General features: G+C 47.0%; 1 protein-coding gene across 1 annotated transcript in view; it reads right to left on the bottom strand.

Annotated features, from left to right (window-relative positions):
- The window catches only part of LOC144733723 (uncharacterized), a 67,614-nt gene extending 49,484 nt beyond the window's left edge, over window positions 1-18,130 (bottom strand). Inside the window, exons 1-2 of the mRNA XM_078615747.1 lie at window positions 17,898-18,130; window positions 17,523-17,618 (exon numbers count right to left, since the gene is read on the bottom strand). Of these exons, the coding sequence (XP_078471873.1) occupies window positions 17,523-17,600 (78 nt within the window). The 5' untranslated portion in view covers window positions 17,601-17,618; window positions 17,898-18,130. The remainder of the gene's footprint in view (window positions 1-17,522; window positions 17,619-17,897) is intronic.
- Between the last annotated feature and the right edge of the window lie 8,994 nt (window positions 18,131-27,124).

The following is a 27,124-nucleotide window of genomic DNA, read 5'->3' as shown; positions in this document are numbered from 1 at the left end:
TTAAGCGTGGATCGGTCCGACCTCCGAGCTGACATGAAGGCCGCGAGCGCGTTGTCGTCCAACATGGCAGGCAATGCCCGCAGCGCCGTAGCATCGGACCAGGCCGACATCTCCTGATGCGCCAAAAATCTGCGCTGAAACTGGCCCCAGTCCCCGCCTTCCGCCTTGAAGGCTGACAATGCGGGGAGGCGCTGTTGAAAAATGAAGTCGTCCTCCGCGTCGTGGTTTCTTCCCGCCGCGCCGTCGGTGTGTAAGATGGCGGCTCCAATGGCGGACGCCTGATGGCGGTCCGCAGCGCGCGTCGATGACGTAAGATGGCGCGCTTGGAGACCCGCACCCACGTGGCGGTCGCCGTTCCCGCCAAAAGTCGCCGCTGATGAAATGGCGGGAATCGCCAAGTCATTTTGGCGGGAATCTGCAGGGCGACCCTGTAGAATGTCCGCTGCCATCTCCGCTCCAGCCAACGAGCTGATCTCCGCCAGGATGGACGCGGCGGCGAGCAGCAGCTCCGCCAGACGAGAGTGCGCCTCCCGGAGCACGGCCTCGGTCCCCCTCCGCTCCTCCGGCGCCGCCGGCGGATCCTGCAACGTGGGCCATTCTTCGTCCTCACCCCCCGACGGCAGCTGGCCCGGGTTGTCAAGGTTGTCCTCGCGGTCACTCCCGTGGGTCCGAACGGTCTTCCTCGTATCCATGCTTGGAAGACAGTTTCACTTCTGACGCCAGTTGAAGTATTGGAAATGACGGCAGGAAACTCCTTGACGGGTAACACACTTCTTTTATTAAATCTTCACTTATCTCGATACAACGTGTAGTCTCTATTCTTCCGCGTACGGTCACCAGACACCGGTACAACTCGTAACCTCTTCTCCTCTTATAACACACCGTACTGAACTCGTGTAGACTCCAAGCCTCTAGCTACACACGCCTCACTCGTCTCGTGTAGACTCACCTCGTGTAGACCCTATGCCTCTGGCTACACACACATCACTCGTCTCGTGTAGACTCTTCTCGTGTAGACCCTATGCCTCTGGCTACACACACATCACTCGTCTCGTGTAGACTCTTCTCGTGTAGACTCTATGCCTCTGGCTACACACACATCACTCGTCTCGGGTAGACTCTTCTTGTGTAGACTCGTCTCGTGTAGACCCTACGCCTCTGGCTACACCCATATCACTCGTCTCGTGTAGACTCTAGGCCCCGGCTACACACTCGGCATGCTGACACTGCATGCTCACACTACCCCCGCCTCTGGGTTACACAGAGTCCCGGTCCTGGCAGGACAGCGGGACTAGGTACCGCAGGGCCCTGGCTCTTCTTCCCGTCTTCAGTCTTCGCTGGTTACACTCTCCCTGTGCGCCTGTGCGCATCCTCTTATATAGTCGTTCCTCCCGGGAGACGGAGCGGATGCGGACCTCGATGCGAGCATCGCTTGTTAGTGAACCAATCACAACGCGTTATTTGTACGATCCTCTTTCCCCAACGCGTGTTTCCACTCACCAACCAATCACGCCGCGCTGCCACTCGATCACTCCCACACCAGCACGTCACCGGCACCCAGCCAATCAACACCACACAACCCACGATCCCGCGCTGACCCCTGATCCCTCACCGTCAGCGCGCGTCACCACCCACACATCCAATCACAACGCGCTGGCACCTGATCGCTACCCCAGCACGTACCACCACTACACCTGTGTTGCCCGCTGTGTGTGTCTTGGTGATATCTGTCTGCTTATATGTCTGTCTATAATTTTTTCTGGTTAGATTTTATGTCGCTATTTAATTATACCTGATGATGATTGCTTGTGTTGCAATCGAAACGTCGTATGTTATTATTTAATTTATTATTTTTTCTTTATACGTGACTTTACCGAAAGAACCAAAGAATAATTCCTGCAGTCACGAAAGCTCCAAAGTTAAGATTGAACCACTTCTACGGGGAAGTTCCAAGTTTACCTTTTTTCTCTCTCTCTGGGTTTTTTTATTCTCTCTCTCTGCCTGTTTATTTAGTGTAATTTTTTCTGTCTACACTCGTTTTTTGTCGTTCTTAGGTTCTGCTTTGTCTCCGTTCCTCTTGTTTTTATGTTTTGTCTTTCTTTGAAACTTTCACACTTAAATTCTAACTTAGCAATCTTTGAAATACGTAATCGACCAGGCTATGCGTTAATTGTGTGTTGACCGACTCTCTGTGTCGTTTTACATAATATTTCGATACTTTGCTGGGTTATTTAATTTTAGTGTGTCTCTTTCTCCCCCTAAGCCTGCTCACTTATTTTTTGTTGTACTCATTGACATGTAAATTTTGTCTCTAACCCCTCCCTCTCGCTGCCTCCGCCCCCCTCTGTCTATTTAAGGCCACCCCACAGAGACGATTACCCCTCTCTGTACCTGTGTTGCCCGCTGTGTGTGTCTTGGTGATATCTGTCTGCTTATATGTCTGTCTATAATTTTTTCTGGTTAGATTTTATGTCGCTATTTCATTATACCTGATGATGATTGCTTGTGTTGCAATCGAAACGTCGTATGTTATTATTTAATTTATTATTTTTTCTTTATACGTGACTTTACCGAAAGAACCAAAGAATAATTCCTGCAGTCACGAAAGCTCCAAAGTTAAGATTGAACCACTTCTACGGGGAAGTTCCAAGTTTACCTTTTTTCTCTCTCTCTGGGTTTTTTATTCTCTCTCTCTCTGCCTGTTTATTTAGTGTAATTTTTTCTGTCTACACTCGTTTTTTGTCGTTCTTAGGTTCTGCTTTGTCTCCGTTCTTCTTGTTTTCATGTTTTGTCTTTCTTTGAAACTTTCACACTTAAATTCTAACTTAGCAATCTTTGAAATACGTAATCGACCAGGCTATGCGTTAATTGTGTGTTGACCGACTTTCTGTGTCGTTTTACATAATATTTCGATACTTTGCTGGGTTATTTAATTTTAGTGTGTCTCTTTCTCCCCCTAAGCCTGCTCACTTATTTTTTGTTGTACTCATTGACATGTAAATTTTGTCTCTAACCCCTCCCTCTCGCTGCCTCCGCCCCCCTCTGTCTATTTAAGGCCACCCCACAGAGACGATTACCCCTCTCTGTACCTGTGTTGCCCGCTGTGTGTGTCTTGGTGATATCTGTCTGCTTATATGTCTGTCTATAATTTTTTCTGGTTAGATTTTATGTCGCTATTTCATTATACCTGATGATGATTGCTTGTGTTGCAATCGAAACGTCGTATGTTATTATTAAATTTATTATTTTTTCTTTATACGTGACTTTACCGAAAGAACCAAAGAATAATTCCTGCAGTCACGAAAGCTCCAAAGTTAAAATGTGTCAATTCGCCACTATTACAGCACACCGGTGTGTTGGAGAGCCAAGCCACAACATTTACAATCTGAGTACGTCTTTTCGCTGTAATTACAACTAGCTTCATCAGGCTACTGCCAGATTTGTGGAGAAGTCTTACTGTTATGTTCCTTATATAGAGGCGTAGATGTATTGACCACGCAGCTGCGCTCTTGCACAATGTGGGGGGGGGGGGGGATTACTGAGGCATAGTACATTATGCGTGCCCTTTGAACTTGTCCTTCCTGTCTATTTTGTTTATTAAAATAGCCCTTCCAACGGTAATCCAAATTGAAGTTGCTGCCCTTTTTAGGCATGCATTTAAATAATGTATTATTTGATTATTCGCTTCAATGCAGAAGGTGTGTACAGGAATAACTGCACGTGCGGTAAATGTTATATTGGGCAAACAGGACGAATGATCAGCACGAGACTAAAGAACATCATATAAACATTTAATTCTCCCAAATACAACTGTCAGCAGTAGCAGAACACGCGTGCCAACAAGGACACTCAATTGAGTTTGATAATGTTGAAGTTTTGTGCAAAACTAGCCACTACTGGCCAAGACTAATTAGATAATCTATCGAAATTGAAAGAAATCTAAATAACTTTAACAGTTCGGATAGCTACCACCTGCATATACTTGGCTAATGCTATTGTGCAAGTGCTTGCGTGTCGGACGGTGAGGATTCCCCGCAGCGTGCAAATGTTGGTTCCCTCATGGTTGCGGAAGCCGCTTGATCAAGGAGCGACAGTGGGAGGAATTCTCTTGGATCCCACTAATAAAGTCAGTCGTGGTTTTGCGTTGTTGGGGGCGCAGACGTTGGTGTCCAACGACCAGGAGCCTTTCATCCAGGTCCTTAATGCAGGGTTAGACACGTCGATTATCCAGGAAGGTACCGTGTTAGCTCATGCATCGTCAGCGCTTCCTGAGGGAAGCATTGTGGGGAATGTGAGTGCCGCTTCAAATACGCGGCCGCGCAAGAAACCTGATGAGGGGTGGATGGAGAAGCTTTTTGCTGAGAAAGCAGATTTGTCTGAGGTCCAGAGGGGAAAGCTGCGAGCGCTTTTGCGTGAATTTTCAGATGTTTTAGTAAAAGGAAATTTGACATTGGACGCACTACGCTTTTGAGTCATCACATTGATATGGGCGACGCCGCTCCCATCCGGCAGAATCCCAACCGGCTGAGCCCTGCGGGAAAGGACCACGTTCGGCTGGCGGTTGACGAAACGTTAGCCGCAGACATTATTTCGCCTTCCACCAACACATGGGGAGCACCGAATGTACTCGTTAATAAACACGATGGTAGCTTGCTTTTTGTGTGGATTTCTGCCAGCTAAAACACGTTCTTTCGGAGTGGGCAGGTAGGAACTTGGTTGGACAGCGCATTCGTGCACAACAGACAGACAAATAATCCCTGGTGGGCAGTGTGGAACCTGTTGTTCCTACCTGTATAAGTATCGTGTCGTGTATAGTGTAGTGTGTAGGTTAAATGTTGAGTTTTATAAGGGCAATACGGGTGACTAGCCCCTCCCCACCCAGCCCCACCCCTCCCACCCCCCACCCTCCCCACCCAGCCCCTCCCCACCCTCCCCACCCAGCCCCACCCAGCCCCACCCCACCCTCCCCTCCCCACCCAGCCCCACCACTCCTACCCCCAACTGAATTACTTTAAGGCTGGGAATGTTGAAAGAAACACGAGGCAAAAAATCAGCTTTTTTCTTTTCAAGGGTTCCATTTTTTGAACGGAGCCACCCTCCCGCAGTTCCATTTTGTGAATGAAACGTCGCCCATTTCCTCATTGGCCCGAGTCGTGGCGGTGCCCCCCCCCCCCCACCACTAACCCCCCCGCTCCCATGGTCGGCGCCCCCGAGCCAATGGGAGGGCTCTGGTGGGGCGGGGCCATGCACGACAGACAGACAGACAAATAATCCCTGGTGGGCAGTGTGGAACTGTTGTTCCTACCTGTATAAGGTCACTCGCTGATGCGTGCCCTTTACCTCGAATGGATCGCTCACTGGATGCACTGGCCGGGGCGCAGTTTTTTTCTACTCTTGATCTCCTCTCCGGGTTCTGGCAGTTGCCACTAGACGATGCCACTAAGCCCAAGGCAGCCTTTCGTACACCACAAGGCTTGTTTGAATTCAATTGGCTTCCGATGGGTGTTCATTCCATGCCGCTTATGTTCCAGCGATTAATGGAACTGGTCCTAGCCGGTCTCCAGTGGGACTCTTGATATACCTCGGTGATATCATAATTTTTATCCGCATGTTTGACGGATATCTGTAATGGCTACACGCTGTTTTTCTGAAAATGCGTGCTGCCAACCTGAAATTTAAACCACAGAAATGTCACTTCCTCCAAAAGTCGGTTCAGTATCTTGGCCACATAGTGAGCTAATCGGTTATTGCATCTCACCCGCACAAAACCGCTTGTGTTAGAACTTGGCCAACCCCCACATTTGTGGGGGAGGTAAGCAGTTTCATAGGATTCGCGTCCATATTACCGCTGTTTTGTCCCCGGGTTTGCTACCATCGCTAAGCCTTTCCAAGCCTTGACAGCTCAGGGTCATGAATTCCACTGGTGGGAGGAGGAGGCCGCATTTGTTGCACTCTAGGATGGCTTGGTGAATGCCCCTCCCCTCTGCCACCCCAATTTTTTTTTTGCCATTCGTCCTTGATACGGATGCTAATAACACAGGAATTGGAGCTGTTTTGTCCCAAGTTGTCCATGGTGTCGAGAGCGTTGTCGCATACGGCAGCAAGGTGCTGTCTCTGGCCGAACAACAGTTTTACATAACGTGCCGGGAACTGTTAGCCATTGTGTTTTTTGTGCTACAGTATAATCTCTATTTGTATGGTAGGCACTTTCAAGTGCCCTCGGACCACATAGCACTGCAATACGCGTTGCCATCTGGCCAACTTTCACGCTGGTTGGAGGTCCTCCAGGATCACTCCTTTAAGGTCACCTATCGCAAGGGCTCCTGTCACACGAATGCTGACGCCCTGTCACGCTTACCAATGAGTGGCGGGTGAGCCTGCTTTTCGGGCTCAGAGCGCTGTAAGCCGGTCACTGAACCATCGTCCCCTCCCCTCATGGTGTCGGCCAACATGGTAACATCTGAGTTGGCTGAGGGCCAGGCGGCGTGTATCGCTGTCATTGGGCTGGACCATGCAAAGTGGGGGCGCCTCCAGGTGGAGGACGCTTCCCTGCTTAAATTGCGACACCGTGTCAGAGACCCTGCGGGGGGCGAAAATAGACGGGGTATCACCTCTGTCATTCTTAAGGGCGTATTGCTCATGCATTGGGACGGAGGGTTGTGCCGATACAACATCGTGGTGCCCACTGCCCTGTGGGGCAAGGTCATTTGGACGGTGCACGAGCGCCTGTTGTGCCTAGGTGTGCATAAGATGCTGGCCACACTCAAGTTGGACTTCTTCTGGTCTGGCATGGCCGAGGATGTCGCTAATTTGTTGAAGAGGTGTGTGCAGTGTGCTCAGCAAAAGCCACCGGCAAAACCCTGTTGTCAACCATTACAATGGATTCGGGTTTCCCGCTTGAACGAATTAGTAGCCCTGGACATTCTTGGTCCGTTTCCCACTACACCTCATAAGAATAAGTACTTGCTGGTGGGAGTCGAGTATTTTTCACGCTGGCTTGTCGCCTGACCTCTCCCTAACCAGTCAGCGGCGATGATCATTGACGCATTCCTTAATGGCTATGTGATGGATAAGGGTGCTCCTGAACGTCTTCTGACTGATCAAGGCAAAAGGTTTTCTTCAAAGATGTTGTGGAAGGTGTGCGATTTGTTGTGAGCTAAGAAGGTACGCACGTTACCGTACCACCTGCAGACAGATGGCATGCTTGAGCGCCTACATAGAACTCTGACATCCATGTTTAGCCACCAGGTCAGCGAGAACCCAACTCGACTGGGATTTGCACATCCCCGGAGTCCTATCTGCATATAGGATGGCCCCTCATGCATCCACTGGCTACTCGCCGTTTTTGTTTAATGTAATGAAGAAAACATGACCCCCCGATTGACATTCAATTGCAAGCCATGCCCAGCAAGGCTAATATAAAATTTCTGTGCTTCACCCTTCAGAAGCTTTCCAAATCGTGGGAAGCCTCTAGGGTACATTCTGATTTTCGCCAATTGGCCAATGAACGGCGGAGGGGTTCCCGTGTTTCTACGCATGAGTGGGCATCTCGGGACAGAGCCTGGTAGCACTGTTCACAGGTTCCGGTGGGTATGTCGCCCAAATTGTTCAAACCTTGGAGAGGGCCGGTTGATGTGATTCGATCCGCTTGGCATGGCACATTTTGTTTGTGCATCCCTCACACCTCAAGCCTCCTAGTGCACTGCACAAGTTCAATCCATCTCCACACCCCTCAGGGGCCGAGTGTCACATGTGCCAGCGAGCTGGGGTGTGTGCCCGCTGAGGGTGCTCTTCAAAGGAGTCATGTGATCTTGTCCCCAGGTGTCATGCGCTTGACGTCCCCAGAGACGCCGCATGCGCCGTCTCCACCGGAGTCAGGAAAGGAGGACCCGTCGACCTGTCCTACTGCTCTTCCTGGGTAGCCAGGCTCGAAGGGACAATTGCATGTCCCCCCCAGGACGTCCAGGGAGAGCTAGCCCACCTCCATTGGAGGCCTGGCCACGAGAACTCGTTCTAAAACTCTCTGGATTTCGTGATCCCCACGCACACACATACTCCCACTCCCTCAGTTGGTTGTCACACTCGGTAAGCCGTGTCAGTTATTGGCTGAACCTAACCCTTAGTGTGCTTATGGGTGTTGTTACACAGTGATGAAGGGAGATGTTGGCAATGACGAGGATTCTGAGCGTCGCGGTTCACTGCATTGTTGTTTACTCTCTCGCGTTGTTCTGTACTCACACCCTTCTCCCCGTTGTTAATGTTAATGTGTGGATAGTGTACATATTGTATTTATTTGGTAATTGTTATTTTTACTTGTTGAGGCACACATAGCGTTTTTTTACTACTTTTTTACTCACTTCTATCAAATTACTCACTTTGTTCGTTTTAAAGGGGAGTTGACAGCCGGGACGGCTGTGTGCAACATGGGGGGGGGGGGGGGTGGGTTGATGTAGGGACATTGCGGATGTCACTGTGTGGTGCCGGCCCTAGAGGGGCACGGCGTTCGATGTACTCACATCATGGACATCACATATGTGATAACATTGTGCATGTCGCTGAGTAATGCAAGACAAACTAGTCTTGCAATGGCAAACTCCGGGGGGCACCCATAACCAGGCAAGTGTCAAGAGTCTTGCTCCAGGGTATGGTCGTCAAAATCAACCATAAGTGAAGAGTCTTGCAGAGGCAAAGGGCTTTGTGTTGCTAAGTGTGGAGATCTACACTGACAGACTCAGTATCGCTGAAAGTATTTTTTTCTACGGTTTTCCTTGTTTGTAGTGGCTGCAGAATCAATAACTGTGAGAAGTTGTACTGTACTAAGATAAAAGTTGTGAAAAGCTAAGAGGTGTGCGAAGGCATTTTTTTATATAATACTTTGATCAGCTAATACGTGTGAGAAGTTAAGTGGAGATTTGAGTTATACACTAACATCGAGAATGCATTAAATGTTGTCCAAGCCATAGGCTTGAAAAGTTATGTTGTCCAAGTGACTGATATTCTGATGAGAGTTTTTTTCATGAGTTTTGGAGAGTTAGCGAGAAGCAGTGATCATCGACGCACAGCAGCTGACCTCCTGAGGGTGCTCGCGCGAAACAAGCTGTTGCTGACATAGAATGAGGAGCAACGTGGCCACAGACAATTCTGACTGCTGATCGACCCGGGCATGCAGATAATCTGCTAACGTGCAGTGCAGCAGCTAATAGCTAACCACGAGCGTGCTGACTCGGAAGCCCCGAGCACCTTCCAGATTGGGTCGAGCATGATGCATTAACAACCGTGCCTGGCGCCAAGAGGAGTGACATGCTGCCACCCGACGGATGGGCTCCGAGCACTATCTGGCGACGTGGCCACCGTGTACACCGCTGCAGACAGAGCCTGACCCATCGACCCCTTGTAGCGCGGGCGTCGCAGCCAGCGTGAGCCACCAGCGTGCCGACTCGACAACCACTCGAGCTGTGGATGGAGCCTGACAGGCGAGCAGTCCAAATGGATCAAACACCGTGTGCGGACACACACCCGCCGACCCAACGCCCCCTGCTGGGGACCTGATATATTTTTGGTACAAGTGTAGTGAATTCAACTGAGTCCCAAAATTACTTCTTGGAGGCATCACATTTAATTAACACCAACACATAACACAAAGGGGTTACTGCCCCTTTAACAGATAACCTATGGTGGTGGACCACCAGGCTATCTATGCTTGTTACTGGGAGTAGCTACAATGGACAGGACCCTAGCTGGGGTCCTCGTCAACGTGGTGGAGACTTCGCGGACGTAGAACATGGAGTGTAGATCTTCAGATGATGGCAGCAACGCTGAACCCCGGTCCCTCTGGGCACCCCGCTTATATGCTCATGGGTGGTGGCCGGCCCCGTCCTGGGCCACACCCAACTTCGAGAGAGTTCTAGCTCTCTCTTGACCCTTCCAGTTTGGTCTTACCCCTGACACGTGACCACTCGCTCGCCCCCCACTTGGGGCCCTGTGTAGATCTTACTGTCACGTGACTTCCAGGGTCAACCAGAGTTGGCCTAGGGTAAAATCTCCCCTGGCTGACACTTTCCCACTCCCTCCAGTAGGATATTGTAAGTACAGCACGCCACGCGTGGTGCCACCGCGCTATCCCAGCGTTCATCTCGCTGCCTCTAGGGCCGGTACGACACCCACCTACAGGGTGTCCGCGATGACAATGCATCGCACTCCGTGCCTCGCTTGATCCGGCATTACTCAGCAACATGCACGATGTTGCTACATACGTGATATCGCGATGTAAGTACATCGCACACCGTGCCCCTCTATGGCCGGCACCACACAGTGACATCCGCGATGTCACAACACAAGGAAATGGCTATCGCAAGCCCCCCACGGCTCCTTGGACCCCAAAACCTACAGTTGGTAACACGATCCATGTGCAGAGATAATTAGTGGTCGAAATACAGTCGTTATAAGTATTTTAGTCGTGGTTTTCTTTGATTGCATAATCTTAACAATCAATTAATTGATGTCCTAATAGCCAATTAATACACAAATATTTTCCAAGTCTATACACTTGCATAATACAATTATTTAGGGATATTAGATGTTGTTTCTTTTAATCGCATAATCTCATCAACGAATTAATTTATGTCCTACTAGCCATTTTATAAGCATCTACTTTTAGAAATTATACACTTGCATGAATACTATTGTTTTGAGATGTTTCTTTTAATCGCATATTACCAATTGGGCACACATTTCTGTAGCATGTTTCCACGTGAATATTGCATTTTTTTATGACTTTCCTATCATTGTGTATTGTCACGGGGCTATTGTCCATGGATGTGTTGCCTCAGCGGGACTCTGCCTCTTCGCTTACAGGGCCCTATTGCCTAGGGTCGGCGGAGCCCCCAGCTACACCGCCAGGTTCGGGTCAAATGGGGGAGGAGCATCCGTTGCCCACTCCATCTTCTCAGGCCGTACAGCCTCCTACTTCCCCACCTCGGGAGGAGCCATGCCCATTGGGCTACCCAGCGTGGGATCCTCCGAGAAGGCCTCCCTCACTCCATCTGGGGGCCAGGCGACGAGGACCTGCTCAAAAATTACGTGGTTCAAGTGACTCGTTTCAGCATGGGATATTGTCCCATCTTGTCTGCCTGGTTGTGGTTGGTTCGCGTAGGCGCGTTTGGTGCCCCATCGGTTATGACTAGTTTCCCCCGTGTATTCGTGGCTGTATCATTCTTTGTTGCTGTTGATATCGTCGTTGGGTGTTACTTGCGGGGGGGGGGGGGAGATTCGAGTTCTTCTGCCACCAGGGGGGATGCGTTCAACGTGCCAACTGGTCGTTTATTTTATGGGTTTTGTAGTTGGCGCTCCCGTCGCGCCTTATGTTGATTGGCGTGCTCACGGTGCCGGGTTGTCAACTCTTTTAACGTTCGGGTTGACGATGCCACATGCAGTTGGCGCTTGTAGAGTGCCAGGCTTTACAGCCCCCACCACCCGCTTCATCGCTTGGAATGTTCTGCTGAGTTGGCTATGCACAAAGTTGAGGAGTTTTTTTTGGGAAATGTTTTTCCCCTCCTCTTCAAAATTCGGGGGTTTTGACAGCCGGGTCGGCTGGATTTTATAAAAGGGGGGGGTGGGGGTAGTAACAGAAACTGTCGCTACACTGTAGCGCCGGGTACTGGAGGGACACATGACCGGGGGGGGGATGCGTGACTGGGGGCCGAGAGCCCCGTCTGCATACAGTAGGGGGCGGGGCCGAGGGCGTGGCAGAGCCCCGACCAGGGAGATAAAGGGAAAGCCCCGACAAGGATTAGGGTTCGTCTGGGGGATCGACCCGGGTCGCCCATCTCTTCGATCTTTGGTTTTCAGCTCGACATCGTGGGTCAGCAGTATGTGTGCTGGCTGCTCCAGTCGAAATAGTTAATTTGCACTCACACAGCGATAGGGTAGCCACAATTTACTATAGATCCCGAGGCTGTTAGAGTTACCCCGTGGGGAAGTTGTTTAATAAGTGTTTCCTCCAACATAGTGTGTGTGTGCCACTGTACATCTCATTTCCACATACTTTCAAGAAGGTCTGGGATAAGCATGTGAAACGTGATTTTATTGGAATTATGGATGTTCGTGGTGAAGCGTTGTACCTAAGGATCATTCAGGACAATAGCTATTTCAGAGATATGTGTAGAGTAGAAATTAATGATATTACGTCGCGCTCATCCTCCGGTGCAGTGACGTCAGAGAGTGATGTCATGCACGGCGGGCGGGACGGTGACGTCATGTCCCCCTGGGGTATTTAGGTTGGGACCCGTGACGTGTTCCAGGTTGTCGAGGGAGTCCGGGAACATGTGAGGATGTAAGTTGGGACCCGGGGTAGGGGGAAATTAGCTCCAGGCTAGAGTAGCCTGCGAGTGCTAGCCCCAGTACCCTTCCCCTGGGGTGTGGAGTGTGAGTAGAGATGGGAACGTCTGCCTGCAGTGGGAACAGCCCAGCCTCCGCTGAAGGAAGGCTAGAGGGTTAAAGCCCCACCCCGTCGCTGGGCGGTGATGGCGTGCCCCCGCCCGGGGCAGGCGAGGGGAAGCCATGCCGGGGGTTAGAATAATGGGAGACAGTTCCACGTGCAGGTCAGAGTTCTGACACGCACCATAACGGGTGCAGGCGTCGGGTGTGGAGTGTAGGCAGAGAGTGTGCAGTACACAGAGTCGTGTGTGAAGAAAAGGGTTTAATAAACAACTGGCGCACGCCCTTACATGAAGCTCCGTCTCCGTGTGGATCTACAAGTCTTCAGTGGTGTCAAAATTAACCACACAACATATGTATTATAATTTTTTATTCTATGCAACCAAAATAATGTGTGCAAGGCGTACAACCAAAGCTGTGCCTGGCCGACTTTGTCTCCCCAGCAGATATCATTGCATGCTGCAGGTTGAGTCGATCTAAGGTGGGGGGGGGGGGCGGGTAACCAAGGCTGTTTCACGCTTAAACAAATGTGCTACATATGTAGTGACTGTACTTGTCACTGTATGGTGCCGGGACTTGCGAATTCACGGCTGGTGATGTCATTACGGGCAGCCCGGGTTGCGGGCTGCAGTACCAACACTAGCGGTGGTTGGGTGAGCGCTGGTTAGCATGAAGGCACCACGAGCAGTGTGGTGCAGCCTCCCAGTGAGAGAGCGAGCGTCAGCCAGCCAGGGTTACACTCTGGGGCATGATACTCTGGCTGACATGTTGTCACGTGACCGGACGATACTGGAGGGGGGCCACCGGTGGATGGGGGCCGAGGGGCGTTCACGAGGTCCCAGAGAGCTCTCAGGAACTTCGAGAAGGAATGAGGAGCCTGGAAGGTGGGCGGGGCTATGGGCGAAACCAGCCCCAGCCCGGGATCATGTAACGAGAGCTCCGTGAGGAGCTCGGGGTTCTTCAAGTGTTGGTGTTCGAAGATCTACGTCGGTGAGAAGAAGCCTCTAGCCACGTGGTCCAGGACCCAGCTTGTGGTCCAGACCGGGGTCGCGACCCGTGTCTAGTTCTGCCGTAGCGTGGCTCGATGGGCATTCGAGACCCGAGCGTAGGTTGTGTTAAGTTGGTGCTGTTGTGTTAAATAAATAATGTTGCTCCCGAAGTTAGCGTCTGCGGCTCAGTTGGACTCACTACACATACATACCACACCAAAGTAAAATTAAGTGGGTCTGTGTTTGCACCAGCTGTATGAGCTCCGGAGGAAGGGGGGAAGTAGGGCAGCATATACTCTTATGTTTTTTCGGTAAAGTCACGTAGGTAAAAAATTAATAATAATAAAAATAATAACAAATAATAGAAAAAATAATTGAAATTAAGTAATAAATCACGACGTTTCGGAGGCAACACAAGCTTCCGTCTTCAGGTGGAACCGTCACAGCACAATTGCTGTATCAAGTAAAGAGAAGTCCCAAGAGACCCGACCTTATATACTGGTTAAGGGGGGAGGAGCCAAGATGGGCCGCGGGAGAGGAGTTGTTGTGAGATGGTCAGTACGGCTGCTGGGACTGAGCCTTTGTAATGTAGATGGCAGAAGCAGATATGCAAGCCAGGACCAAGACACCCCTTGCTATGCTGCTGGGTGGGTAAAACTAAAAGCAGGCCACCAGCGTGTGAAAAAGAAGCTAAACATGATAAAAGTATGGCAGAGCTGATAACCTTGGTGCCAGGGTATCCAGGGAGCCAGAACAAAAGGTCACTTAAGACCGGATGAATACTCTAAGGAGATAAAGTGGGAGGAACTTCTGGGCTTTTGTTTTGTCTTAGGAATTTCCTTAAAAAGCTAGAAATTCCGATAAAATCACACACAAAATCATACAAACCAGTCCTGCATTGGCAGACTCCGGGGATAGCACTCGTAATTTCGCTAAGAGTGAGCTCGACAAAGGCAAGCTCTGAGTAGTTGTTCTTGCTAAGGCAGACTCTTAAGTATTGCGGAAAAGTTGTAACTTAAGTCGTTCTTTATATTTTGAGTCACTTGCAGAGGCAAGGATTTTGAGAAGTTGTACTGTACTAAGCTAAGAGTTGTGATTAGCTAAGATTAAGTGTGCATGAAATATTGCCCAAGCTATAGTCTGGAAGAGTTCTGTTGGTCGAGTCGACCTGATAGTGTTTGAAGGAGCCTAGAATGTGTTAGTGTGTATAGACACAGACACAATTTCCACCGAGAAGAGTGTTATAAACTCAGCAATCATTGGAAAGATGTCATAAACCACTTTCGGTCATGACTTGATTTGTAATTTCAGCAGTGTGGCTGTGTGGAGCGATGTGCAATGCCCCCCATCTAAAACCCCCATATCTACCCCCCTCTCTCCCCCTATCTCTGCCCCCTCTCTCTGCCCCGTCAATGCTGCTTAGACACTTGGATTGCGCCACTCGCCGCTCAGCACTAGCTTTAGTTCGCCGCTTTAACACTAGCTTTTCGTTCGTTCATGCTGCGTCGCGGCTCTTGTGCCCCGCCCACTCACAACTTCAGCTCGTCCATTCATGCGGCCCCACAACACTTGTCTCCACTCCTTCTGACACTTGGCCTATGCCCATTTCAAACCTTTATAAACAGTTGCAGTTGGAGGTTTTCCCCCCTTTTCTCGCCGCCTGATGACGAGTGCTTGTGTTGCGATCGAAACTTCGTGAGTTTTTTATTTTGCTGTTTTCAATCTACGTGATTTTACTGAAAGAAAAAAATATGAATTCCTGCAGTCACGAAAGTTTAAAATCAAATTTAAGTGCTATTAAAGTTACTTAGATTAACCATGATTCCGAGTGCTTCTTTACTAACTCATGCATTATTGTCTTAATTACAAAAACTAAATCCTGCGGTGAGATCTGAAACCGGTCATAATTACACATAATTGATAAAGCGAGAATCAGTGAATGTTAAAGCGAGAATTATTGATATCACGAAATAATAATACATACCGATAGACGAGAGACAATAATAATAACTTGTGATAACTTTGCGCACAATCGCTTCCTAATTATAATAACATACATGTTAATATTTTAAAGCACAATCATTATTAATTACACTTAACACATACTTAATTACATTAACCGCACACAAGCAATATATATTAACGTCATTTGCATTTTTTTCCATTCTATTATTTTAATTATTTTATTCCTATTTGTATTTTTTTTACATCACAATATGAACAACAGGGTTACATAAAAATACAAAAACTACACGACGACCGACCGAAAACCCAAAATAAACCAATTATGACTCATTACAATATTGGTCGTGGAAGGTTTACGTATGTAGTGGTGTTCACGGAGGCACACACTTGAATTCGGAGACACTATGTTTATTACAACCTCAACATGGTCACTACATAAAGCATAACACAGTTAGCTAACTCTATCTGGGTAACTACGTAACCGGGTCAGGGCAGCAACGTCTGCCTCCCCCATAATGCCGAGCACGATAACCGAAGACCAAAGACCAAGGGCGACGTGACGAGATGAGGAGACGTCGTGCCGAGGGTTGATTCCACAAAGGAGCCAATAACACTCTCGAGACTGCCCCTTTATGTACTTGAGCATGGCCTCGCTCCGTCTTCGGCCACGCCCCCTTTGATACCTTTCCCAAAGGATCTCGACCGAGCATCACGTGCCCCTCAAGCCCCCCTCGGGGCCCCCTCACTAGCCTTTCCCGGCCACGTGCCCTCTCGGGTTCACTCAGGCGACCACGTCCTCACTTGCCCTCTCTTAGGCCATCACCAGGACTAAGCCCCCTAGAGCTGGGTGACATGCCGTACTTACTCTGGTGCTATAGAGAGGCTCCAGACGCACAGTTGCACTCCTGTAACAGCAGCTGGCACGGACACCCTAGTGACACCATTTACGTCACTACACGTATATCAGAATCTGTATTTATACTGGAGGAATCCGATGAGCTATAAAGCTCTTTTCACAGATGTCCAGTAGAGGTACGGCATCTGAACATTACAACAACAAACCACACAAAAACACGATAGGAGTGCAAAGTACAGGAAAGGCAAACAAATATCCTTGAAAAATATATACAAATACAACTGAACTATGTTTTTATCTTGCCAGGTAAAGCCCATTGGCCTATTAGCATATTTTTCAGTAGCGACCTGGTTATCACAAATGACAGCTCAACGAATTGGTTTATCATATGGACATTTACAGCAGTACAATTGCATGTTTCTAAATGTGTGAGAAAAAATTGGAAAAAATTGAGAAAAAATCCACGCGACCACGGGGGGAGAGAGACGCAGACTCTAAATATGGAGCAGGTGTCAGGGTCGGGATCGAACTGCTGACCTCCTGCATACCATGCGAGGGAGATAACATCTTACCACCGTTACCCCCCTTAAATACGTAATAATTAAGTTCAAATACATACATTTTCAAGCTTGAGCTAGGCAGTAAAACAACAGCAAAAGCTGTCACAGACCACACCAAAACAACATGCAGTCCCTCCATAAAATTGTACGTTAAAATTGCATTTTCGATCATTTTAAAAAGATTTATTTCCAAATCCCATTAGTAAATGTGGCCAAATCCAGCACTAATCTTCTGCTTGAGTAATGTTTTTGAAGGAAGATGTAAGATGGCAATTAAACATAAGTCGTTATTCACGTGGGGAGGAGGAAACCAGAGCACGCAGAAAAACACCACGCCTTGTACAAGGGGGCAATGCTCTATCCCCCCACAATACAGATGGAACAGATGGGGATTTGTCCACACGCTTTTCTGCGATACTGCCTTCTCCTGGCAGAGCAGGGGCATAAGCACCTCGTTGACGCCCACAGTTGCGACAAAAGTTCAACGTACAACAAACGACTGAAAGGGATGCCACTTTATTAGTCGAAACAACGAGAGCCCATTAACCTTCAAACTATCACCCAAACTTTGGCATCCGAACCTGAACCTTAATGTCCTTAATTCAAATCCCGTTTCAGTCCACCCCCCCACACCCAACTCAGCCTCAAACCTATGAGACGAATCTCATTCCAGGACATTCTTTCCCCCCAGTGCCCCACAAGCAGTGTCCACCTTACCGTGCCAAACGTCAGTACCATCAGCAGCAGCTGCGATGATCCGGACAGAAGCCGGGACGGCGGGGCCAAGCGGCCCATGTCCACGCTTCCCCAGTGCTGGAAGAGAAGAAGGACCACCGGATAATTGCCTGTGGTATGTTTCTCCTTGGTCTAGGACTTTTATACTACTCAGACTTCATTTTTACCTTCCAGTGTATCCTCATATTTATTTACACAAAAACTAAAAAAGAAAACTGTTCAACAATGTGGACTCACTACAGACGCCCAGTTCTGGCTCTGTCCAACTTCAGGTCTTTTAAGTGGATCGACACATGGAATTAAAAGTAAAACAATGAAAAAGATTGCATACAACAGTTATGGAATTGAGTGCCTTACATGCGTATATGCTCGCCTGTTACTGCTTGGTCACCTGTCCGATGTCACCACGTATGTTGTGAGACCGCGTTTTTGCTCAATGATACATTTCATCGGGCAGACACGGGGTTAAGTGTGGTGGTGGAGGCATGCATTGTAGCGAGTAATGGTGAGATTGGTCCGGATACAATCTACAAGTGAGGAATTCACCGTCAAGCATCGGTGAACCTCCAGCATCCAAAAGAGGGAATGCGGGCTGCAGATGTCCTTGTTGGTGGCCCTGAACTGGGTGTGATCTAGCACCAACTGAGACGAGGCTAAAGAAAAGCCGTCTCTGGTGTGGACCAATAAGTTTCAAGGACAATGCATATATTATCAGTGTTTTTGGTTGCATGTCGACTACAAGTATTGTGGTTTATGCACACATGATTCCTTGTAAAAAGGTTTCAGTTTTGTTGCCATAAAAAAATGGGAAAAACCCTGTTATATTTTGGTACTGGCAATGGAGGTATAATGATGTAGATACTTACCTGAGCCCTCATTACTTTGATAGTGCATTGTCTTTGAGCTATACGCCTTTTGGCGTCCTCTGGTCTAGCACGAATTGAGACGAGGCTCAAAACAAAGCCGTCTCTGGTGTGGACCAATCAGTTTTTTTTACATTTTGACCACAAGTATTGTGGTTAATGCACACATGATTCCTTGTAAAAAGGTTTCAGTTTTGTTGCCAGAAAAAGGGGAAAAACCTTATTGTTATATGTTAGTACTGGCAAAAGAGGTCTAATGATGATGATGGCTTGAAATCAGTAGGTCGCTGGTGTTTGAACATCTTAACACCGCCTTTATACTTACCAGAAAGGCTGAAAAGCCAATTCTTGCTTACATCATGTCTACAACTTTTGTAACGTTCTCCAATTCCGGTCATTCCTCTTGCCGTTCTCTCTCGTTATCATCTCTTCTGCCTCCTCAACAATCACCACGTGTTATGCAAAGTAAACAACCGGATCAGGGCCACCAACAAAGACACATGCTACCCGTGTTGGCTCCCTTGGATACTGGCAGCTCACCGATGCTTAACGGTGCATTCCTCACGTGTGGGTTGTGTCCAGACCAATCTCATCGTTACCTGCTACAAAGTAAGCCTCTACTTCCCCACTTCCTCCTTGTCTGGCCAACAAAATGTATCAGTCAGTAAAATCACGGTCTGACATGCTACGTGGTGACGTCAGACAGGTGAGCAAGCAGCACAAGCGAGCATATACAAACTAAGCTACACAATTCTAGATTTGAAGCTTTCGTGAGTGCAAGGATTCATACTGTTAGGTTTTTTCGGTAAAGTCACGTAGGTAAAAAAATAAAATTAAAAGTTAATAAAAGTAATAATGTAAATAAAATAATTACTGATGCAGTAATTTTAGCTGTGACGGTCCCACCTGATGACAGAGACTTGTGTTGCCTCCGAAACGTCGTGATTTATTATTTTATTTTATTTCCATTATTACTTTTATTAACTTTTAATTTTATTTTTTACCTACGTGATTTTACCGAAAAAACCTAACAATATAAGCTACACAATGTATTTTATTTTATCAGGTTAGGCCAACTGAGCTATGTAACTCTTTTTCAGAAGTGACCTGGCTACAAGTGGCTTATCATGTGGCATTTTATAGCAGCAGCCAAATGCTCTGAACATATGTTGATTATAAATGTGGAGGGAAAACCCGGAGGACCCGGAGAAAAATTCATGCGACCACAGGGAGATAGATATAAACACTCCAAATATACAGCAGGCATGAGGGTCAGAATCGAACTCGCGACCTCCTGCATACCAGGCTAAGAAGTTAACATCTCTTAGCCACCGTGTCTCTCATATACACATGGAATGCTTTCAATTCCCTACCTGTAGTATAGTTTTTTAAACTTAATATTTTTTACTTCATGTGTTGCTCCCATACCTGTCAACCCCTTATCAGTCCCATATCACAGACCAACTCAGACCTTATTGGTCACCCCGTGCCCTAACAAATCTCAACGTTCATTCTAAAAAGTCCCATCACAAGGGAGAACCAAAAGCAGACATTTTTTTGCCCGTATTGAAATGGCTGTATGCCGTATGGACCTGAAAACTCAATTTCCCAGTACAAGAATATGGGTAAACCGTATGGGTTGGCAAGTATGCGCTCCACTTAAAATGACTGAAGTTGGACAGATTCAGAACTGGGCTTCTGAGTCCACATTGCTGAACAGTTTTTTTTCTGTTTTTGTTAAACAAAGGTGGAGGAGACACCAGAAGGTAAAAAGGCAGGCAGAGTTTATAAAATTCATAGACCAAGAAGAAACATTCCATAGATAATTATCAACCGGTCCTTATTCACTTCCAGCAATGAGAAAGCGTGGACGTGGGCCCCGCCCCATTCCGGCTTCTGTCCAGGATCAACGCATGAAGAGGTCCCCGTAGACATAGCCACGTATGTTGACTACAAGAATGTCTTGCACTTTCGTCTGGTTAGTGGCCAGAGCATGGACGAATGTAAAAAAATAGATGAATGTCAAACCAGAGCCTTTATTTCGCTTGCAAATTTATTTTGGCAGGCGAAAAACGTACATGAAAATAACTACAATAAATATAAAAATGTATATGCTAATAACTACCGTAAATTATATAACACATATGTGTGAAACCTTAATAAACAGAAATAAAAAAAAACTTCACTTAAGAATAAATAAATAACTAAGTGAATAAGCACAAAATAAGGACATTGGGGAAACGAAACGACATGTCTTTTTACCGTGTTTGCGAACATAATGCAGATCTGAAGCACGGTAGTACCAATACCTCTGCCGTTGCTGATCATTGTTTTAACCCTGTGGGCACACAGGAAATTGACTTTTCCAAGACGAAGGTACTCTGCAAACCCACTGGCTATCATCAAAGATTTGTTCATGAAGCCATCCAGATATATAAACACAGACACAACTTTAAGATGGGTACAAATTAAACAATCATTGGAAGGATGTGATTAACCAGGTAAAGTCTTAACCTGCTGTGATTTTTACATCCTTCCTGCGATCTTAGCTGCCTCTCTGAGTTGCATTATTAGTTTGGATGCCTTTGTATTGACGGGCTGGATGTCCTTCTCGCTCAGTCACCAATGCTGCGACATACTAGGCAAGTCAACGATGCTGTGACATACTAAGCTCGTACATTTACATGCTAATCTCTCACAATACAATATCCACTTGCGCAGCCTCAGGGAGACTATATCTAGCCCCGCCCTCTTATCCTGAGGCTGCACCCATCCCAGGCCTATATAAGACCTAATTTCAGTAGCTTTCTCTTTCTCTCACCTGAAGACGAATGCTTGAGTTGCGATCGAAACGTCGTAATCTATTAATTTTCTATCTACGTGACTTTACCGAAAGATCCAAAAATATGGATCCCTGCAGTCACAAAAGCTTTAAATCTATATTTTACAGTAAAGACGAAAATAAGCTCAGTATGAATATTGTACATGTGTAGATGTATTATTGTGCATTCCCATGCTGTCAGTTAGTAGTATCCCACACGTGTATATAGGGGGCGGAAGAGTGACTGAGCCCAGTGTCAAAGGACTATGGCCCAAGTAGCCAACGGTAACCCCTATGGGATAGCAGATCCAGGGATGTGGACCCCAGACCCCAGGAAGGGGCTGGTGGATGACGTCACCCTTCCAGGACCTGGTGAAAGGTTCTGGAAGGTGTCCCTGTGGCGGAGCAAGCCACGGACCTGTATAAAAGCCGGACCTCTGAACGGTTCCGGCAGTCATCGTCCACCCGAAGATCAAGAGCCTCCTAAAGAGAAGAGCCCGAGGGGCAGAGCCGTACCCCTGGCAAGGGTCGGCTCCAGCTTATGTACCAGTGAAGACCAAGCTTCACTCAAGAAGGGTTAGAATAGCCAGTGAGAGGCGTATTCGTGTATCGGACGTAAGGGGCCGTTACCCCTTTGCGTTAGGGATTATTTGTTAATAAAAATACGTGTTTCCTCAAAGAGACTCTTCTCTAGTTATTGATCTACTACATGTGTTTTAAAATCACGAAAATAACTATGAACACTGTAGTATTATATTGTTATCATAAAAATAACTATGAATTGTTTACAGCATAATCACAGAAATAAGTAAAGTATTAAACAAATATAAATAAACACAAATATAAGATATGCTCACTGAACGACTTCTAATCAAAGACTGAACGAAAAAGATGGCACATGGCGCGAACGTCCTGGAAGGATGGATGAAATCTGACGAAAGAGGAAAGCACGTGGACGAAATTTGAAATGTGGTTATAATTGATAATGGTTGAAAGAGCGAAGCGACGAAAGTAACGAAAGTCAAGATATCGCTGTATTACAAAAAAGTGAGTGGGCTTGAGCAGGAAACGTCACATGGCCAAACACTAAGGACGAACCGGCACGAATACTACTTCATGTTAACGGTGTGGGGGATAGGGACCGTAAGAGCGTAAATATTGCTTATGCGATGCAAAGAGGCGGAATTTCTCCATAAGAAACAATGGAACAAGGTTGGGGATATGGACCATAATTTAATGGAATGTTGTCTTCCATACCTAGCAACCAACATACTTTATGTACAGAAAACCAGGTACTGTAATGAGCGTGTACAGTACCTGTAATATGCTGAGCAACACAATGTACACATGTATAACCAATAACCTTCAAACAACATTTACACTTACCAAACACTTAATTGAAAACCATTTTGATAAGCATTTCATGTCAGTCCTGTGCACTTTAAATTGTTTCCTTTAATAGAAATTGTACTTGTGACATTTTAAAGCAATAACTCAAACAGAAAACCATTCATGGTCAAAAGAGGACAGCATCTTAAACAGCATTAATAAGTATATCCCGTAAAAACAAAGTTTTTCACTATAAATCCTTTATATGCGTGGCAGCGAACTTAATATAAAGGATTTAAAAATATATTCGCCTGTGGAGGACGCGGGGATCGATCCCGCGACCTTTGGCATGGGAAGCGAGGGCGCTACTGTGAATGAGTTCTATTTGATTATATGTAAAATAACATTTTTTTGCCTAAAAAGTGTAAAATTTTGGGAATTTTTTTTCACGAACATTAATTGTCTCGCACAACGAGTCTGTGTGGAAAATGTCAGCTCGATTGGATCACGGGAAGTGGATTAAAAAACGACCGAAAGATTTGCACGGTCGTAAGCAAGCACGCAAGCATGCAAGCAAGCACGCAAGCAAGCAAGCAAGCGAACTTAATATAAAGGATTTAAAAAAAAAACATTTTACCTTAACCTGTATTTTTTATGATCTTACCTTGAGCAGTGGATGAGTTGTGTTGAAGGTTTGCGACAATATTTTGCCAGACAAGACCGCGCCTATTACAACAAGCACTTGTGAGTTGTACAGTGCCTCTACACACCCCCACCATTATCACCCCATCGCAAGATCCGAGTTCAGCTGAGCCTAGTCGAAGACGCTAATCGAAAACGATAGTCACAAGTGCTTAACACGGCCGTGAGCAGAAATCAAAGTCGGGTCGCCAGGCTCGTAGCATAGCAATAACCGCTGTGCATGCACGCAGGTGTAATGTTTTCGACTCGGCTCTGCTGAAATGAGTCAAAAACGACATTTTACGTTGTGTTCCTCAAAAAATGTCGGCAGCGTGTGTGAAACAACGTATATCAAGAAGTGATTGCATATCGTGGACGCCCTACACCATACGGGCTACGGAAAGGCTGTGAAAAACATTGGAGCTGACTACCCAAGTAGAATCCAGTATGGAACGGTTTCTCTTCAAGGTTCGTGTTGAAAGAGACAAATATAACATTGCATCTTCTTATGGCGTGAGAGACAACGAGATGAGGTGAAAGAGAATTTCATCCCCCGACATTGAGTTTATGGGCTCTGTGTGTGTCCCGTAGATGGGTATTACTGGTTTTGCTTGTTTATGAGCGCGAGAGTTGGAGCGTGCCTTTTGCATGTGTAGTGGGTACAGACTCGCAACACGTTTATTCAGAAATAAACACAAACACGTTCCTTAGGAGTGGGCAGGGATGAACTTGGTTGGACAGCGAATTCGTGCACGACAGACAGACAAATAATTCCTGGTGGGCAGTGTGGAACCTGTTGTTCCTACCTGTATGTGTAAAAGATAACTTGACTTTAGGTAGCCAGACAGCCCCCCTTAACTATCGCCCCCCCTCCCCTTAGGCCCCTCCCCTGACCCCCTTCCCTTAGGCCCCTCCCCTGAGCACCCCCCCCCCCCATATCCTTAGGCCTCTCCCCTGACCCCCCCCCCTTAGGCCCCTCCCCTGACCCCCCTTTCCTTAGGCCCTTCCCCTGAGCACTCCCCCCCCCATATCCTTAGGCTCCTCCCCTGACCCCCCCCCCCCTTAGGCCCCTCCCCTGACCCTCCTCCCTTAGGCACCTCCCCTCTCCGTACCCGGCAGTAGGTCTCCACCAATCAAAGAACTGTTTATGTTATATATTTATTTATGCACGACAGACAGTCAGACAGACAAATAATCCCTGGTAGGCAGTGTGGAACATTGTTCCTACCTCTTCTTGGTTCTTTCGGTAAAGTCACGTAGAAGGGAAGTAATAAAATAATAAAAATAAAACATAATAAAACAATTCTCACGACGTTTCGGCCACAACGCAAGCAGCCGTCCTCAGGCGAAGAATGAAGCACCTCCAAGCTTGGAGCGTATATTTAAGCTGGGTTTGCCTATGGCAGTATATAGTACGGTATAGACGCGTGTGATGTAAGAGAATAAAGTTTAGATGGAAGCATATTATATATTTTTTTACAACGTAGAATTTTTTATGTATTACTTACTGTTAGTAACTCAGCTTATTGTAGAGTATAGTAAGTATACTGATGATGCTATGTAGTTTATACTTTAGTTTGTTATGCAGTTCTTACTTTAGTTTTTTACGTGGTTGTTTAGTAACTGCAGCTACATACTATTAACATTCCTTTCCTTTGTTAATGCTACCCCCCTCCCCCCCCCCCTTTGATGCTGCTAATCCTGCATAATGCACGGGCATAGTATTGATTTGGAACCCCCCCCGCCCACCTCCTACGCATTTTCCATATGCTGAATTCCTCTTGATATGCAAATTATTTTGTTTAGGCGCTCTTCTTCCCACCTCCCCCCCTCTAACCCAGCTTAAATATACGCTCCAAGCTTGGAGGTGCTTCATTCTTCGCCTGAGGACGGCTGCTTGCGTTGTGGCCGAAACGTCGTGAGAATTGTTTTATTATGTTTTATTTTTATTATTTTATTACTTCCCTTCTACGTGACTTTACCGAAAGAACCAAGAAGATGAATCCCTGCAGTCACGGAAGCTTTAAATCGAAATTTAACCGCCTCTACGGGGAGGGTTTCCACATAACTTTGAGATCCTTCAACAAGCTCCGGGATAAGAAGGCTCAGCTAATCGAGTCTCTCACCTTTCTGAAGAGATGCCGCGACTCTAAGGTAATACCAAACGCATTTACACTAACATCTGCTGCTGTAACTTCTTCTAATGCGAAACGAATTCTGTCTAGAACTAGCCTAGCTCTTATCTCAGAGAAAATCAGACTTACGCGCACCGAACTAGATCAGTTAGACAAGACACTCTACAAATCACACTTATCTTTGAGTGCAACAATGTCCACATCGGATTGGGAACATGTGGAAAAAATGACTGCCTCTTCAGCTGCCGCTATGTCGACTAAATGTAAGGACAACTTGATTTCCAAATTCAACCGCCTCTCAAACAAGAAACCGGACCCACACATTGAAAAGCTAGATGTTAACAAAGTCGTAATTAATCGCAGTAACAGTCCTATTTCTGAAGGTTTGAAATCCGTTTTAGCTAAAGGACTAAACTTTGCAGTCACACCTAGACACATACCAGTTAATGATATAATTGCTCGAGTAGATGTAGCTCTCAAGGGCTTGAGTCACATCGCTGCAGACGTAGCAAGATCTGAAATCTCTGTAACCCTCAAAAACGCTAAGATGCCAGCTAGCAACATCAGCAAAGATGAGCGTTTTTAATTAGCTCAATTAAAAAAGAGGGATGACATTGTCATCCTCTCAGCCGACAAAGGCAATGCCACTGTCATCATGGATAAAATAGAATACAACAACAAAATTCAAGAACTACTCAACGATGGCAGCTATACAAAAATAAAAAGAGACCCCACCAACAGCCTCGTCTCCAAAACCAACAACATCATTTCTGCTTCAACCGCATTAATTGATCAGACCAAACAGTTCTCGTTGAAACCTTCTGCAGCCAGGCCACCAAGATTGTACGGCTTGCCAAAGATACATAAAGAAGATACACCTCTTCGTCCCATTGTCTCTACTATCAACTCCCCCACTTACAAACTGGCTCGTTTTTTGTCCGAAATCCTACGGCCTTTCACTGGAAAAACCACCTCTGCAGTACTAAACTCTACTGACCTGGTATCGACAATCAAGGGGATTGCCCTGTCCCCAGACGACCTGCTTGTCAGTTTTGATGTGGTTTCCTTGTTCACCAAGGTGCCTGTGCCTGACACCATCGCAATCATTGAAGACTTGGTTCATCAAGGACTGAATGCTGGGGTACCCCCCCTGGTGAGACACTGCTTAACCAATACATACTTCACCTGGAATGGAACCTTCTACAAGCAAATTGAGGGCACCCCAATGGGCTCCCCCCTATCTCCGGTTGTAGCCAACATCTTCATGGAGAAATTTGAGACGGACGCCATCCAGACTGCCACTCTACGCCCGACCTTATGGAAGAGGTACGTAGACGACACTTTTGTCATCTGGCCACATGGCCGGCCTGCTCTAGACCAATTTCACGACCACATCAATTCCATACACCCAGCCATCAGATTCACCATGGAAGTCGAAAATGATGGCAAGCTACCCTTTTTGGATGTCCTAATCAAAAGGAGACCTGATGGTTCAATGAGCCACTCTGTCTACAGGAAAGCCACCCACACGAATGCTTATCTAAAACCGGATTCCCACCACCATCCATCCCAGAAGAATTCCCTCATCAAGACTCTATATCATAGAGCCCAATGCATCTCCGACCATGAACACATTTCCAGTGAACTCAAACACGTACGCCAAGCTCTTAAGGCTAATGGTTACTCCGACTACACAATCCGCAAAGCCATCACTCCAACCATCAAGAAGGATCATGTTGAGGAGCCTTTCAAGAC

Source organism: Lampetra planeri, chromosome 48 (genome assembly GCF_965212315.1).
Source record: "Lampetra planeri chromosome 48, kcLamPlan1.2.h2, whole genome shotgun sequence".
Taxonomy (NCBI): Eukaryota; Metazoa; Chordata; class Hyperoartia; order Petromyzontiformes; family Petromyzontidae; genus Lampetra; species Lampetra planeri.
Note: the sequence above shows the minus strand (reverse complement) of the source record. Positions and strands in the feature narration are given on the sequence as shown.